The sequence below is a fragment of the Canis lupus genome, chromosome 33 (assembly GCF_011100685.1).
Source record: "Canis lupus familiaris isolate Mischka breed German Shepherd chromosome 33, alternate assembly UU_Cfam_GSD_1.0, whole genome shotgun sequence".
Classification (NCBI taxonomy): domain Eukaryota; kingdom Metazoa; phylum Chordata; class Mammalia; order Carnivora; family Canidae; genus Canis; species Canis lupus.
In genome coordinates this window covers 24,170,204-24,187,865 of record NC_049254.1, presented here as the reverse complement: position 1 = coordinate 24,187,865, position 17,662 = coordinate 24,170,204, and the positions used below count along the sequence as shown (strand labels likewise).

General features: G+C 35.1%; 1 protein-coding gene across 3 annotated transcripts in view; it reads left to right on the top strand.

Annotated features, from left to right (window-relative positions):
* GSK3B (glycogen synthase kinase 3 beta) overlaps nt 1-17,662 on the top strand; it is a 201,717-nt gene that overhangs the window by 118,254 nt on the left and 65,801 nt on the right. For all 3 annotated transcript variants that reach the window (XM_038582957.1, XM_038582954.1, XM_038582956.1), the window contains exons 5-6: nt 7,642-7,772; nt 11,562-11,668. In XM_038582957.1, the coding sequence (XP_038438885.1) occupies nt 7,642-7,772; nt 11,562-11,668 (238 nt within the window). The remainder of the gene's footprint in view (nt 1-7,641; nt 7,773-11,561; nt 11,669-17,662) is intronic.

The window sequence follows — 17,662 nt, the reverse complement described above, 5'->3', positions numbered from 1 at the left end:
CAGGAATTTGGTAGCTAGATAATTATGACAAGGAGTCAGGATTCCTATTGAATTCAGTGCTAGGAATTTAAAAATCTGATTCCAGTATAATTTTATTTGGACCTATGAAACTTGGTTGAGGTTGTGGTTAAATTGATAGTAGGAACTAAAAGACACAGTTTTTGTACTGCAAATTTATGTTAGTACTTTATTCTAGTTTTAGGATAGCAGTGTCCTATTCAAGATAACCTGCACAATAAAATATCCCTTGATAGGTACCTGGGTGGCTCAGTGGTTGAACATCAGTCTGTCTTTAGCTCAGGTCATGATCCCGGGGTCCTGGGATCAAGTCCTGCATCAGTCTCCCCACAAGGAGCCTGCTTCTCCCTCTGCCTATGTCTCTACCTTGCTGTGTGTGTGTCTCTCATGAATAAGTAAAATCTTAAAAAAAAAAAAAAAAGAATATCCCTTGGAAATCTCTATAGAGTAATCTTTGAACTTCTCAGTTTAGAATGGCAATAGATTTATGAAGCAGAAAAAGTCCTAGGTTTAGTTCCTAAAGACCTAGTTTTTAGATCCAACTTTGCTGCTTTTTGTTAAGTGCTTTTGGACAGTTACTGATCCATTTTCTACTTAGCTTCTGTGTTGGTAAATTGTACTCATTTCTTTCCTTCTCACAATATAACATTGCTGGGCTATAACATGGACTCAACATATGAGAAAGTAAGAGAAGATCTTAACACTAGATTTAAAAAATGACATGTGAACATTTAATAAGAGATGCACAATGGTTAGACCAGTTTTTGTTTCAACTCTAATTTAGCAAACAACAAATGCTAAATGAGGGCAGCCCCGGTGGCGCAGCGGTTTGGCGCCGCCTGCAGCCCGGATGTGATCCTGGAGACCCGGGATCGAGTTCCGCATCGGGTACCTACCTGCATGGAGCCTGCTTCTCCCTCTGCCTGTGTCTCTGCCTCTCTGTCTATGAATAAATAAATAAAATCTTTAAAAAAAAATGCTAAATGATTGCACAATAATGTGAAGCTTAATAAAATATTTTATTCCTCCTCTAATAAGGAGAAAAAAGACTACACAAATAACTATAAAACAAGAAAAAAAAATGCAATATCATGAAAATAGATAGATTATATTCTTTTGAATTGGTAGAGTTTCCAAGAGAGAATAGCTCTGTTGAATCAACCCTCCACATTTACCTACCTCCTAGCAGACATGTATTGCTCCATAGCAAAGCCAATACCTATTTTCCCATCACTTAACATAAAATGTGCCAAATAACTTTCTTTTCCTGTATCTACAAAAATTTTACTTATTTCAGGATCTTTTCTTTGGTCATTCTAAACATTTGTTTTTATTATTGAAGATTCAAATAGAAACAAAAGAGAAAATGGAATAATGAACCCGCAAATACTCATTATACAGTTTCTACAGTGATCATTTCATGGCTACCTTTTAAAAAAAGAAAAAGATTTTATTTATTTATTCATAAGAGACACGCACAGAGAGACAGAGACATAGGCAGAGGGAGAAGCAGGCTCCCTGCAGGAAGCCCGATGCTGGACTCAATCCCCTGACTGGGACCATTACCTGAGCCGAAGGCAGACACTCAACCGCTGAGCCATTCAGACATCCCTCATGGCTATTCTTGTTTCATCTGTATCACCCTCTACTCCCCCATTTACTTTATCTTGAAGCAAATCACAGATATTATTATTTTTATCTGTAACTATTTTTAGTATATATGTATAAAAAATGGGGACTTTCTTTTTAAAAGTTTAGTTATAACACCATTGTCTTTATCTATACAAATAAATAGTAAATCATTAATATCATTAAATATCTAACTACTGTGTTTATTCCCAAAATATTGTATACATATGCTTTTAAGTTTCTTCATTAGAAATGGAATCTACGTAAGGTCCATATATTATAATTGGCTGATATATGTCTAATGTTTCTTTTAATTTATACATTCATTTACACATTAATTCTCTCTTAACTTTTGGTATTAAAAAAACTGGATCAGTTGACCTGCAGTTTCTTGGTCTGAATTTTGCCGATTGGATTACTGTAGTATTAATGTGTTCCTTTGTCTTCTGTATTTCCTGCAAATTGGTGATTAGATACATTTTTGTAAAATTCAAGACTACTTCTTATGTATTGTTGAGAGCTTTCCTAAGGAAGAGCATAATGTCCCATCTTTTTGTGGTGCTTGTAACCATTGATCATTGCCTAAATCCATTAATTTATCAAGGGTTACAAAATGTTACTATTCCTTCTTAATTTATAAGCTGGGGGATGCCTGGGTGATCTAGTTGGTTGAAGCATCCAATTCTTGGTTTCAGCTCAGGTTCTGATCTTAGGGTCTTTGGATCCACCCTGCATCAGGCTCTGCACTCAGTGCATAGTCTGCTTGCTTGAGATTTCTTCCCCTTTGCTCCTCTCCCCACTGACTCTCTCTCTCTGTCTCTCTCTCTTTCTCAAATAAATAAAATCATTAACAACAACAGCAAAAAAGGTTATAAGCTGACCTAGTTTCCCATGTCAACTATTTGATTACCCTAAGGTACAGTTTATATAAAAAATTCAGGATATATATTTGATTATATCCCTTTATTTACCAAAATTTATAATAATTAGTTGGTTTCATAACATACTCCAGAGTGCCCAAAGAGGTATTCATTTGTTATTTTATGTTTGTTTTAAAACTTCTTGCATGAGTCTCAATAATCTTTGATAGTAGCTTCTCTTTCTAGCATGGTAATATTCTAGGTTCATCTTACACATTTTTTCCCCAGACTTGGAATCAGCCTTTTCTTCAAGGAGACCTTATTCTTTTAGTGAGAAATAATATTTAGAGACCACAGTCTGGATGTTAAGAATGTTAATTGCTACGGAGTTGGTTACTCTTTCTGGGTTCTTTTTGTGGACAGAAGTAGAAAATACATAGATAATTTTTTCAAAGATAAAATATATCTTTTTATCTCAAATATTAATATATATCAACATTGCTCATTAAGTATTGGGGGGCTTAACAATCTAACATCTGTATTTCCTTTTTCTTACACTAAAAATTCCATTTTTCAGTGATAGTATAATTACTTGTTTTGTCCTACACTCTATATACAGTAGTCATAGAATAATAATACTGACAGTACCACCACCAAGTGAAAGCAATTTAAGCTCTCTTTGCATTTCTTTTTTTTTTTTTTTTTAATATTTATTTACTTATTCATGAGAGACAGAGAGAGGCGGGGGCATAGGCAGAGGGAGAAGCAGGCTTCCTACAGGAGCCCAATGTGGGACTCGATCCCAGAACTCCAGGATCACACCCTGAGTCAAAGGCAGACGCTCAACAGCTGAGCCACCCAGGCATCCCATTTCTTTTTATTCCCATGGTATATTTTATTAGATGTAAACAGTAAAATTTCTCTCTTAAGCATTAAATCTGTGTGATTATGCCTCATTAAGCTTTATTTCATATTACTTTTACTATAGATTGCATTTAAAAATTTTTAATTAATGAGGTGCTTGAGTGGCTCAGTCAGTTAAGTGTCTGACTCTTGATTTTGACTCAGGTCATGATCTCAGGGTTGTGATATTAAGGCTCACACCAAGCTCCCTGCTGGGCATGGAGCCTGCTTAAGATTCTCTCTCTCCCTTTTCCTCTGACCCTACCATCCCCCCCTCAGAAAAAAAATTTTAATTACTTTAAGTTTTATGTCATATTAATATAAAATATTTACATAGTTCCAAAATAAAATCTATAAAACAGGGTATATACATAGAGTCAAATAAGTTTAGCTTTTATAGCTGTTTCTTCTACACTATTCCTTCTCTCCCTCAAAGTTAAATATTTAAATTTTTTATAGTCCTACCATTTTAAAAATAAGCAAATATATATAATTATTCCTCCACCTCCTTGTTATGTGAATAGTTACATCAAATGTACATTTCCTCTATCATACATACTAAGTTAAAAATATATTCTGGTGATCACTCTATATAGACAGACAGACAGACATAGCTATTTGACCATTTTTAGAGTTTCACATTAGTGTACTATATGGCTGTATCCTAATTTATTCAGCTGGTCACCTATTAATGTATTTTCCCTTCAGGTGTTTGTTTTTGTTTTTGCTATTACAAACAATGTAGTGAAAAACCTTGTGTTTTCTGTGGGTTTTCTTTTGTTTTGTTTTAAAGATTTTATTTATTCAGAGAGAGACAGAGCATGAGCAGGGAGGAAGGAGCAGAGGGAGAGGGAGAAAATCTCAAGTAGGCTCTGTGCTTAGTGCAGGGCTTGATCCCAGGACCCTGAGATGATGACCTGTGCTGAAGGCTGACCCTTAACCAACTGAGCCACCAAGCCATCCGCGTTGTTTGTGTTTTTGACAACATGTATTTGGATGAGATCTCTGGCATTGTATTTTAAAAAAGAATAAAGATTATTTTGCTTATTAAAGTGGGCATATAAAGAAAGATCTGACACTTTTCCCCCTTGTGGAAAAAGGATGGTTCTTTTGCATAATCACAGCCCCCACAAGTCTGAGCTATTGGCCGTGAACATTGTTATTTTAGGACACAAATCTATTCTTATGTTTTAAGAATCTAAAAAAGATAAAAAATGATTGTCTGAAATTGGTAAGTTGCTCTCATTCACTTATTCTACCTACTTTTGTAAAAACTATTTTTGTGAAAAATATTAGATTGGGAGTTGGAAGTAAAAGCAATAAACACATATAACTCTTGCCTTCATGGATCCACCATCTAATAAGAACTTGTTTAGCATACATGTCACCAAAATGGCAGCTATCGTCCTTTGTAATTATTTGATTTCCACTTTTTTACTTTTTCTGGGGGAGTTGAGTATATTACATTATTGCTTCAAATCTTTCTTCTTTTTTTTTTTTTTAAGATTTTATTTATTCATGAGAGATACAGAGAGAGAGAGAGAGAGAGAGAGGCAGAGACAAAGGCAGAAGGAGAATCAGACTCCTTGCAGGGAGCCTGACATGGGACTCGATCCCCAGTCTCCAGGATCCCACCCTGGACTGAAGGCGGCGCTAAACCGCAGAGCCACTGGGGCTGCTCCTTTCTTCAGTTTTCATAGTACAGGTCACTTTATAGTTGATGATGGTTAATATAAAGTTAAGAAGGTTTTGGGACACCTGGGTGGCTCAGTAGGTTCAGCATCTGTCTTTGGCTGGTCATGATCCCAGAGTCCTTGGGATGGATCCCCACACCGGTTCCCTGCTGAGCAGGGAGCCTGCTCATGCTTTCTTTCACTCTCAAAAAAAAATCAATAAAATAAAATCTTTTTTAAAAAGAGTTTTTGAGCACCTTTGCTTTATGATGAGCATCTTTTATAACTAAGTAGGCTTTAAAATTCAAGTCTGAAACAGATGCCAGGAAAATCATCATTGTGAACTTGAATTATTTTTTTAACTTGAAAAAAAAAAAAAAACGTGTTTGAGGACATGGTCTGAGTACACAAGAAAGCTAACACCATTTTAGTGAATCATAAACAAAATTGTTGCTCTTTATTTGTTTTTAAACAGGTTTGTAGCAAAGAGGAGAAAGGACATTGGACTTGAGTTAGATTTGGTAACTTTATAACTCATCAAACTGTTTATTGAGCTTCTGTTACCATACCTATAAAAATGATAAGTGTGCATCTCACAGAGTGATTGCAAGAATTAAATAAAAGGGTAAAACAGGGTTGGTTTATACATAATAAATAAATCTTAAATTTCAAAGTGTGCTAAATATCTCTTGAGTTTCTAAGAGTTTATCATTCTAGTTTCTCCTGAATGATCAAGCTATTTAATGGTTATTACATTTTTACACTTTTAATAGAAAAAAATATGATAAAATACAGAAATCATTATTAAGGAGGCATACTTGCCAAAGCCACTGTAGAATATTTAGTATCTGATTTGGGTAAATTTCTTAATCTTTGTGCTCCAGTACTTTATATGTAAAATAAATAGTAATACTGATTACATAAAGATTAAATGAAAATACATGCAAAACACTTAAAATAGTGCCTGGCATGTGATAAGTTATTTTTCTTGTTATTGTTATTGCTATCTTTATAGTAGAGAAGGCCTCCATTTTCCTGTAAATATACTTTTCCAGAGTCAGAAACAAAATAAATATGAAATTGCATATTACTTCTTTATTTTTTTGAAAGATAACATGAGGAGAATGGATATAAACTAGATCTTTCAGATGAATGAATGTGGTAAAAAGGCACCGTAACCTCATTTAAGCTCTTAAGCATTTTTGACAAAGAAAACATTTTTTTCCCACTGATTATTGCTGACCAAGACATTAGCGCCCTGACATAGAATTAGTACAATCTCTCCTTTAGTAAATTAATGCCTGTGGGCTCAGTTTCTTATTGGAGCTCATTTTTTTAATGGTAGTAGATTAAACTTTTAGAACTCTGAGAGTAAGCTTTAGGACTTGGAGATGGATTCTGTGGACAATAATACCATGATAGAATAAGGAACTTTTAAAGGGTTATATGGATACCTAACTCCCTTAATTCTAACTTTGGGGACAAAATACTGACTTATCTATTATCTCAATTATACATTTTATATCATGCTTCATTTTTAAAAAGGCTTAAACTTTTCCAGCTTTAGTTCAGTATAACATTAAGGATATACTGAAATTCACTTGTCTTAGTTTTTATCAATGCCCATTTTAAAGGAAGTAGGCCTCATGTTAACTTCAAGAAACTATTAAGTCTTACCAGTATCCTTTGAAAGGTGGTGCCTTCTATCAGTACTTTTTCTGACCTTTTACTGTCTTTGTTGTTGCTATTGTTGTTGTTGTTGTTTTAACCAAGATACTGGTATCCTTGATTTGAATCACTTCAAAAATTCTTCTCATGATTATAACTTTGAGGTAGAGATCAGAAGGTGAGTAGTCAGAAAAATTTAATCACCAACCTTGGGATAAACAGATATAAGATATCTCACTTTCCTCATAGAGTCCTCTACCCTACCTAAAAGTCTTAAGTCTCTTCCATTCCGACTCAGTTTCTCAGTGTATTTGTTTTTGTAAGAGAATTGAAATAAAATATTCCTTTAATTTGATGTCAATAATCAGCAAAGATGTATTTTTAAATAGCATTTTAAAGTCTACTTATTTCTGAAGGATAATACAGGAAGAGTGGTATATGCTAGTAACAGAATTACCGATGTCTTGATCATTGATAATAGATTTTTCTCAGTTCACATTTGAGTTTTCTCAGTCCCTTGTATCCATAACCTCTAGGGTTGACATCTCAGAAAAATGTTTTTCTAAAGATGAAATTATACATACTTATAAAGAATAATGAACTTAAACAGAAGACTTGGCTTCTGATCTAAATATTGTTATATTAGTCACATCTAGAATACTTTTCTGGGTTTACCATTTGTATTTTTTTATAAAGCCCATCTTAGGAGTCTTGAGGTAAGATATCAGTAAAATAAAAAATTATAGAGCACATTGTGACATTTCCTTTTTTAAATTATTAAAGAATGGTGCAAATATAACATAGTTAATTGAGCTTTAATTAGCTAATATAGAAAAGACATGAAATTCTTAGGAGGATTGTCTTCGATTAATTTTTACTGTTTTTTCTAGTTGTATATGTATCAGCTGTTCCGAAGTTTAGCCTATATCCATTCCTTTGGAATATGTCATCGGGATATTAAACCACAGAACCTCTTGTTGGATCCTGATACAGCTGTCTTAAAACTCTGTGACTTTGGAAGGTAAGCCAGCTCTTTTTTTTTTCACTCCTCCCACTCCATATACTTTTAAAAAACTATATGCCTTTTACAATATCAGTCTAAAAATACCATAGTCCTTATTCAAGGAGTATGCACTAGTTACAGATTCTTGTGAGAGTAGTTTGGCAGATTTTGTCAGAATTGTAAATGTGTATAGTCTTTTATCTAGCAATTTAATCGGTAGGAATTATTCCCTTAGAAATACTTTAAAATTGGGGTCCTGGGTGGCTCCGTGGTTGAGCACCTGCCTTCAGCTCAGGGCGTGGTCCTAGAGCCCTGGGACCAAGTCCCACACTGAGCTCCCTGCATGGAGCCTGCTTCTCCCTCTGCCTGTGTCTCTGCCCCCCCCCCCCCCCCCCCCATATCTCTCAGGAATAAATAAATAAAATATATTTTTTTAAAGTAAAGTATTTCTTTTTTTTTTTTTTTTTTAAGATTTTATTTATTTATTCCTGAGAGACACACAAAGAGAAAGACAGAGACACAGGCAGAGGGAGAAGCAGGCTCCATGCAGGGAGCCTGACGTGGGACTTGATCCCAGAGCCTCCAGGATCACGCCCCGGGCTGAAGGCGGCACTAAACCGCTGAGCCACCTGGGCTACCCCGAAATACTTTAAAATAGTGTGTATACAGGGATTTTTATCATAACATTGTTTGTAAATGTCAGTAGGAAAATGACCAGATAAATATATTATATGCATATAATGTAATACATGCAACTGTAAAAAAGAATGAGCTAGCTCTCTATGAAATTAAAAGGAGCAATGTCAATAAAATGAAAGGAATGATGTCTAAGAAATATTTTAAAAGCAAAGTCACAACTATATAAAATATGTTCTTTTCTGTGTTTTAAAAACATAGTATAGCCACATGTATATAGATATATGATTATTTATTTCTGGAATGCTATGTAATAAACGCATAACATTGTTTCCTAGTAGAAAAGGAAACTGGAAGTATAGTGTGCTTGGGAAACTTGCTTTTTCATTGATGGTACTTTTGTATTGTTTGAATTTTTTATTATGGGTTTTTCTTAATAAGAACTAATTTTTTTAAGATTTTATTTATTCATTGGTGAGGGTGAAGAGCAAGTGGGGGGTGGGGATTGAAGGGCAGAAGGACAGAATCCCAACCAGATTCTGCTCTGATCAGGGAACCCAATGCAGGACTCAGTCTCATGACTGAACCAAAACCAAGAATTGGTTGCCTAACTGATTGAGCCACCCAGGTGCCCCAGAACTAGTTTTTAAAAACATTAGCATTTGTTACCGCATTCTTTTTCACTTCGCTGTTAACCTTAGTAGCAGTGTACTCTTCCTTTTCCTCTGTAATTCTCTTATTCTACTTTCCTGCAAATTACAGTGTACTTTGTTTTCTTAAAATGATTCCTTGGTAACATTATATTGTTAATAAGATTCCATCCTTTTTATCTTCATAGTATTCAGCATCTTTTGCCTCTTTGATCTATCCTTTCAACATGAAACCAAGCTTATATCCTCATGTAACTCAGTTAACCTTTTTCCATCTAGATTAGTCTCCCTCCTCTCAGTCCCTTAATAATTGCCACATAACTTGGATTCTCCAATTTTTTTCATCCTCACAAATTCTTTTCAATTCAGCTCTTTTTAGATACTGACCCACATCTAATATCTCTATTTCCACCTCTTTTTAATACTTTTGTATCAACCCACAGTTTAAATTTTAGGTTTAACATAAGATAGATTTTCCATAGAGTGTCTCTTAATGGAGTGTCTTAAAAAAACAAGCACATCTGCTTTATCATGAGTCGATTCTTAGTCTCATAATGGTGTGCTCCTTCAGACCATCCCCTTTTTACAGTTAACTGATTTCAGACACCTATCATAGGATTTAGCTTATTTTGCAGGCTCTAAGTCTTTCTTCAGCTGTAAGAAAAGCTGAAGTATATCAAATCAAAACTCTTATCTGATGCTTGAAACAAAGTGGACAAACTGCCAAAATCAGATGAGTTTTATTGTTATAGGTTATCTTCCCCACTGACAGCGACTGACTGTTATGAGTTGTAAAAAGACTGAGGACATCAAGTTCAGTGGTGTTTCTGTTCTTACCATAGTGTCAAAACACTGCTACTAAGGACCATTTTATTGGGACATAGGAATTGCTTTGTTCTAATATATGTGAAATAGAGATTTCACTTGTATTATAATAGGTCATTTTTAATTGCTCTGATAAATAACAAAGCTGCCTTTTTTTGTTTTTAAACAGTTGGTTTAGGCAAGTAGAGTTTTAAATATACTTTAGGATCTTAGGGCCAGGCTGGTGGTATCTTGAACAAAACAGTATTACTCTCTTAGTAATTTTTTATTGGATGAAATAAGGCCTGTAGAAGTAGGTGAAGGGCTGATTGGGCTTTCTCGGAACTATCTGTAGTCACTCTATTGGAAGCTCTCATCCTTCAAAAGGTGGAAAGTAACATCCAACCTCACCTGAAGAAAAAGAAGATAGCTTCATCAAGTATTGAACTCTACAGGATGCAGAGTTTCCAATATTACCTTCTCTGTCTTATAATGAATTTTTTGACGATGTAATTGGAATCAGTCTTGTTAATTAAAAAAAAAAAAAACCTTTATAAGGTAGAAAAGTTTTATCAGCTAAGCTGGAAAGGTATCTTAATTTTCATGCAGTCTAAAAGCAAGGATTGATATTTATTAATTCATGAAATTGTTGCTGTGTGTCAGTACTTGGGGAGAATGTTAAAGAATAAACTGCCTCCCACCTTTAAAACTTGTAATGAAGGAAGAACAGGATCAGCTAAGGGTTATCACTGACCAGAAATAATGGAAGAAAAGAAAGCCCAAACTTTGAAATCTTTGTGACTACTTTCTTTTGTCTCTAGTCAGATTTCCTATACCTTTACTTCAAAATTTTCCCTTCCCTTACATTCTTACTATTTTGATTTTGTTTGTATTGATTGCCTGTGTTTATCTTTGCTGTCATTGTATACTAAAGTAGTTAGCTTCTACAGGAGTTTATTTCAGTGTATCTTTAAATTATCCTGAGAGACATCTCAAAAGAAACTAAATTTAATTTAATGTTTAATATACAGTGCCACAAGCATTAAAAAATTTTTTTGTATTAGAGAACATGTAACTGAGAACAGCAGAATTAGAATTCAGAAGCTCTGAATCGTCTCTGACCTACAGGAGAGAGCATGTCTTTTTTTAATAGGGTAATGAATATTTAGGCAAGTAATAAATTGACCAACAAAGTAGAAAAAGAAAGTAGATTGGGTAAACCCCAGGATATTTACTCTGATGCAGAAGTCAAATTATAAGAGAGTGATCAATTTCTGTTAAAAAAACACATTGATTGGGTACGAATTATTTATTCTTATAATCCAGTACTATGCTTTTGGTGGGTGGAGATACTTTTTTCTTTTTCTACTCTTCTTTATATTTTAGAGGTAGTTTTCAAGGAACAGAAGATAACAAGAAATTCAGCATTTATCCTTTTATGACTTTGTCTCTTTTTTTTTAGGTGACAGTTGACAAATGCATTCTTTAAAAGCTACTGTTATTTTTTTTTAATTACTATTATAATTGTAAGTTTCTTTTGTCAGATAGTTAGGGTTCATATTTTTCCTTTTTGCATGTTGTGGAATTAAAGTATGTGAATCTTAGATAAATGTTCAGTGTTGTGAATGATAGCAGTTTAGAGTCTTTTAAGGTTTACGCTTAAAGAATTTATGTTTTTTTTTCTTTTTTCTTTTTCTTTTTTTTTTTTTTTTTTTAGTGCAAAGCAGCTGGTCCGAGGAGAACCCAATGTTTCGTATATCTGTTCTCGGTACTATAGGGCACCAGAGTTGATCTTTGGAGCCACTGATTATACCTCTAGTATAGGTAAGTACTGATATAAATATAATGGCTTGTAATTATTAATTGCATCTTTTTTTTTAGTAATTTAGTATTACTAATCAATATTTTGACTTAAATATAAAAGTAGAAATGACCTAAAGTCTGTTTCTACTTAAAGACTGATACGCAGAAATGTGTAGAGTATTTTAAATGTCAACTTTCAGAATGTAAGGTTTATTTATACTATTTCATATTAAGGTTTCTAGGATTTTTTCAAGAGAATAAATAATTTTTTTTTTTTTAATTTATTTATGATAGGCACACAGTGAGAGAGAGAGAGGCAGAGACACACACAGGCAGAGGGAGAAGCAGGCTCCATGCACCGGGAGCCCGATGTGGGACTCGATCCCGGGTCTCCAGGATCGTGCCCTGGGCCAAAGACAGGCGCCAAACCGCTGCGCCACCCAGGGATCCCTTTTTCAAGAGAATAATAAAGCTGTTCCTTTATGATTGCATGGTTCTGTTATATTACATTTGTCTTTAACTTAAAATTTCAAGTAAGTCCTAGGTATATCTTTTCTTTTTGAAAATTTTAATTCTCCTGGGGCAGCCTGGATGGCTCAGTGGTTTAGCACCACCTTCGGCCCAGGGCCTGATCCTGGAGACCCGGGATCAAGTCCCACATCAGGCTCCCTGCATGGAACCTGCATGGAGCCCTCTGCCTGTGTCTCTGCCTCTCTCTCTCTCTCTCTCTCTCTCTCTCTGTCTCTCATGAATAAATAAATAAAATCTTAAAAAAAAATTAAAACTTTAATTCTCCTGAAATGCTAACTTCTGAGCTTGATCATTAGTTTGAGAATTTGCATCCATAATGTTGATGATGCAAGTGATAGGATGCCATAGTGTTGAAATTCCCACTATGCTGCCCCAGTTGGTTACTTACTTTTAAGTCAGTCACAAAAATAATTCTGACTTTTCATTAGTTTGACTAAACCCACTGATTCTGTAGAAGTCTTCACAGAAGATCTTAAGTGATAGCACAAATTGAATAGGGAGATTTGCTTCATTCTTCAGTGACTTCCTTCTACCCCATTTTAGCCTGCTAATAGAAGTGAGCATGACATAGTACTATCAGCTGGACATGAATAAATAGTAAAGCTAAGAAAGGAGGAGCAACCTTAGGCTAAGTGTACAGATGAAGGTCAAAATTATTTCTTTGTTATATACTGTTTTTTTAAGACTTTATTTGAGAGAGAGAAAGAGAAAGAGCATGAATTTGTAGGGAGGCAGAGGGAGAGCAGACTCTATGCTGAGGAGGTAGCCTGATGCAGGGCTGATCCCAGTACCCTGGGATCATGACCTTAGCCAAAGGCAGACCCTTAACTGACTGAGCCACCCAGGTGCCCCTGTTATATACTGTTTCTGAGTCGAATTCCCTAGTCCAACAAACGAACAAGAGCATGCAAATACCAAACCCACCAACCAAACAGAACAGCCATAGTTACAGAACACGTAGAACAACCAGAATGTGGATGGTTTTTGTCTTTTAATACAAGTGGAAATTATCTGATATGAACACAGACCTCTAAACAAAAACACATTACCACTTTTATTTTACCAAAAGACAAAAAAAAAAAAAAAAAAGCGGAAGAGCAATTTGATTTGTGTCAAAGGACCTACAGTTTTACCCGCCATTTCTTTTGCACCATCAGTGTGAATATCAACACAGTGAAAAAGGTAGGTTACATCTTAGTATTCTTATGAAAATATGGGGATCCCTGGATGGGTCAGCAGTTTGGCGTCTGCCTTCAGCCCAGGCCTGGAGTCTTGGGATCGAGTCCCACATCAGGCTCCCTGCATGGAGCCTGCTTCTCCCTCTGCCTGTGTCTCTGCCTCTCTTCTCTCTGTCTCTCATGAATAAATAAATTCTTAAAAAAAAAAAAAGAAAGAAAGAAAGAAAGAAAAAAAAGAAAAGAAAAGAAAAAAGAAAAGAAAAGAAAAGAAAAAATAGTTTTATCATTTAGGACCTCTGAAAAGATTCAGGAGGCCCTGGGCTCTGCAGACCCTGCTTTGAGACCTGCTGCACTGGAGGATAGAATATTTGTGTGTGTGTGTGTGTGTGTGTGTGTGTGTGTGTGTGTGTAATCATGAAAATTTCATTGTGGCTGTTTTATGGCCTATGATAAGGGACCAATGAGAAATAGCAAAAAGGGTATTTTGGTTAGAGTAGAATTAGATTTGAGTTCCAGGTTTGTTATTACTTAGCTAAGCTATGAAGTGGAGGTTGCTAACAGTTCTCCTTTTCTGAGTGGCTGTGAAGATTAAATAAAATGTCACTGAAAGGGCAGCCTGGGTGGCTCAGCAGTTTAGCGCCACCTTCAGTCCAGGGTGTGATCTTGGAGACCCAGGATCGAGTCCCATGTCCACCTTCCTGCATGAAGCCTGTTTCTTCCTCTGCCTGTGTCTCTGCCTCTCTCTCGCTCTCTCTCTCTGTCTCTCATGAATAAATAAAATCTTTAAAAGAAAAACAATGTCACTGAAAATTTAAGAAACAAAACAGGATCATAGGGGAAGAAAGGAAAAAATAAGACGAAATCAGAGGGAGACAAACCATAAGAGACTCTTAATCATAGGAAACAAACTGAAGGTCCCTGGAAGGGAGTGGGTGGAGGGACGGGATAATGGGTGATGGATGATAAGGAGGACCTGTGATGAACACTGGGTATTATATAAAACTAATGAATCACTGACCTCTCCCTCTCCCTCTGAAACCAACAATACATTATATGTTAATCAATTGAATTAAAATAAAAATGAAAAAAAAAAAAAAAGAAATGACGAAACAGATGGTATTTGTTTTGTGGCATTTGTTAACTTTGACTATGCAGAAACAAGTTTCAGCCCTTTATCTTTGGAAATATCTTTGGGTTTTTCAGCTACTTTATATTTTATTCAAATACATGCTGTGATATCTGCATACCAGATATTGGGATGAGTTGTGCCAGGGTCACCTAAAATAAATGCAATTTGCTTCTTTTAAAAAAGCTATGACCGAATTATCTGGCACATTAAAGCATGTTTATATAAACTTGTAACCCGCTTAAGAGTGCATTACTTCTATAGATATCCACATGCCTTAGCAATTCTTCAGAATCATCTTGCAAAAGAAGAGCATTTTAGTCCATTTTCTCTATTAAGAACCACTTCTCTGGATATTATGAGTGCCTGCTTTTCAGTAGCTTCCTCTTATGACTAAAGCCGAAACCTGACTTTCTAGGCTTAGGACTCACCATATGCCACTGATTCAACTGCAATCTTTTGAACTCTACTAATTCTGGATTTGATCTCCCTTTTAGACTTGGATATTTCCTCTCATGACTGGATGATTTGTAGACAGACAGAAACAGAAGTAGTTAGAAGTGTATTAATGCAGATACATTTTAGAAATATTTTTAACAATGATATTTGAAATGAAAGAGTAGCTGATTCTGGGTGAATTACTGTCCTGTTTGGATATAACCAGAGCTCAGGCTGATGGCTCTGATTATATTGTCTTATTGAGAAATGGCAGAGAACAATAGCTTCCTCGGGACAAGGAATTGAGTTTATAGACCCTCAAAGAAGCAGCTAGTTATTCTCTGACAGGGAGGCACTTACTCAAGACAGTGGTGTCTTAATTGGAAATTGAAATTTGGTTCCATGCCTGGCTCTGCTATTCAGTAGCTTTACCTTGACAAGTCCCTGATCTTTATTGTGCCTCAATTTCCTTATCTGTAAATTAAATGTTAAAGTAGATGGTCTTCCAAGATCACCTTTACCAAGAATTAGAGTTACCAAGAATAAAGCCAAACACTATTTTGGCTGAAATCCTCAAATAATCAGATAGGTCATTGGGCCAAAGTGCTTATTCTATTGTACCTTCTGTTTTATTTTATTTGGAGAATATCTTTCATTTGTCCTGCATAGTATGAACAGAAGAGATCTGATATCTCCCAAAAAGTGAATGATAAATATCTTGGTTTTGGTAGTTTGCCTGAGTTAACATTGAGGACCACTGGTATAGTTGCCACCTGAGTTTCAGGATTATTAATTGGTGGCAACCACCAAGCAGTAGTGTTCCTTAATGGTTTCCTCCTTGTCCTTCCATATTTGACCTAAATGCAGCCTAAGAAAGTATTTCCCATGGTTTTTTAATGAAAGTTCAGTTATTCCCCTGCATTTTTTCCAGCCTTGTCTTCTAAGATGAATTACCCTCTACTAGAAAGGAAAGAAATGAGTACATATAACCTTCCATCTAATTGGCTAAGTAAAAGCATATTTTTAAACCTAGATCAAAATAGAGCATTTAAGTTAATGAAGATATATATCTTTTCCATGTTATTTTAAGAGTTAATATTAGTTGGCTTTGAGTGAAGTAAAGTTTTCTTAGCAGGTTTTGATATTTGCTTCATTTAGCAATTACCTAGTATATCAAGGAGGGCTCTTTTTGGTCAGCATTTGCAAAATAGGTGTCTTGGTTATCATTTCTTGGAACTGGACAAAATCAACTTCAATTTCTTAAATAAATTTTGTGTCATTATTTTCCTAGGTCAGTATAAAGTTAGTCACGGGAGCAGGGATTTCTAATCCTTCTTGATAGTGCATCTAACCATATCAGACCTCTTAAATTATCTGTTGACCCTATGCCATTCACCATTCTTCTCCTTCCTTAATGGTAGATGAGAAAGCCCAGCAATGATTTATGTTCATCTTCTAAAGCACTTGTTTTTTGGTCCTACAAAACCTAGAAATCTCAGGCATCCAGAAACTGAAAATTAGCTTTTCCTTGCAGGAAATTTTAATGGTAGGCTATATATAATTTAACTTATTTGGTTATACTTTTAAAAGAGAACGGTTATACTATAAATAATTATCCCAGGACAACAAATCTAAACCAGGACTATTTGGGGTATGCCAGGAATGTATAGTTTAAATTATTTTTTAATTTATTAATTAAATTTATTTATAAATTACTAAAACTTATTAATTAAATTATTTTAAGACTTTACTTTCAGGATTGAAGTTTCCACTTTGACTTAAAAGTGAATTACTAGGCAGCCTGGGTGGCTCAGCAGTTTAGCACCGCCTTCAGCCCAGGGCCTGATCCTGGAGACCCAGGATCGAGTCCTACATCAAGCTCCCTGCATGGAACCTGTTTCTTCCTCTGCTTGTATCTCTGCCTCTCTTTCTCTCTCTGTGTCTCTCATGAATAAATAAATAAAATCTTTTAAAAAAATATTAAAAAAAATAAAAGTGAATTACTTTGTTTTGTTTTCCTTAAAATGTTTTACAACAAAATAATATACTGGCAGGCTGATATCTCACATTTCCATCCAAATTTGAACTTAACTGTCCCTCATTAACTTCATTTTTCCCCCCTCATTTGTATTTCCATGTTTTTTTCCTCTCCTTACTCTTTCTGCTTGCTTTCTGACTCTACTTGCTTTTATGTACCTTGATACTAGTTCTCACATCTCTTATTTTCCTTTGTGCTTTTCCTGTGCTATCATGCGGTTCTCCTTTTCCCTAACCTCCTATCACCTTGTACTTTTTTTTTTTAAACACGAAAAATTCATTTATTAAAAAGCTAAGTATAGAAAACTTCTAGTTGGCTAAAATAAGCAGTGCACACTGAAATAAATTTTATTTTTTATACCACATACTACATGTAAAGAGTCAGCTTCTTACCCATTACTACCTGGATATGTCATTACAGCATCAAAATTTACATATTGAAAATTAATGAGTATTGCTCTAGTCTTAACCTTGATCTCTTCAAGTACCTTCCCCTTTTTTGTCTTAAAAAGTTTTTATTTAAATTCCAGTTATTGAACATACAGTGTAATATTGATTTCAGGTGTACAATACAGTGATTCAACACTTCCATATACCACCCAGTGCTCATCACAAATGTACTCCTCAAACCCCATCACCTATTTCACCCATCCTCCCACACCTATCTCTGATAACCATAAGTTGTTCTCCATAGTTGAATGTTTC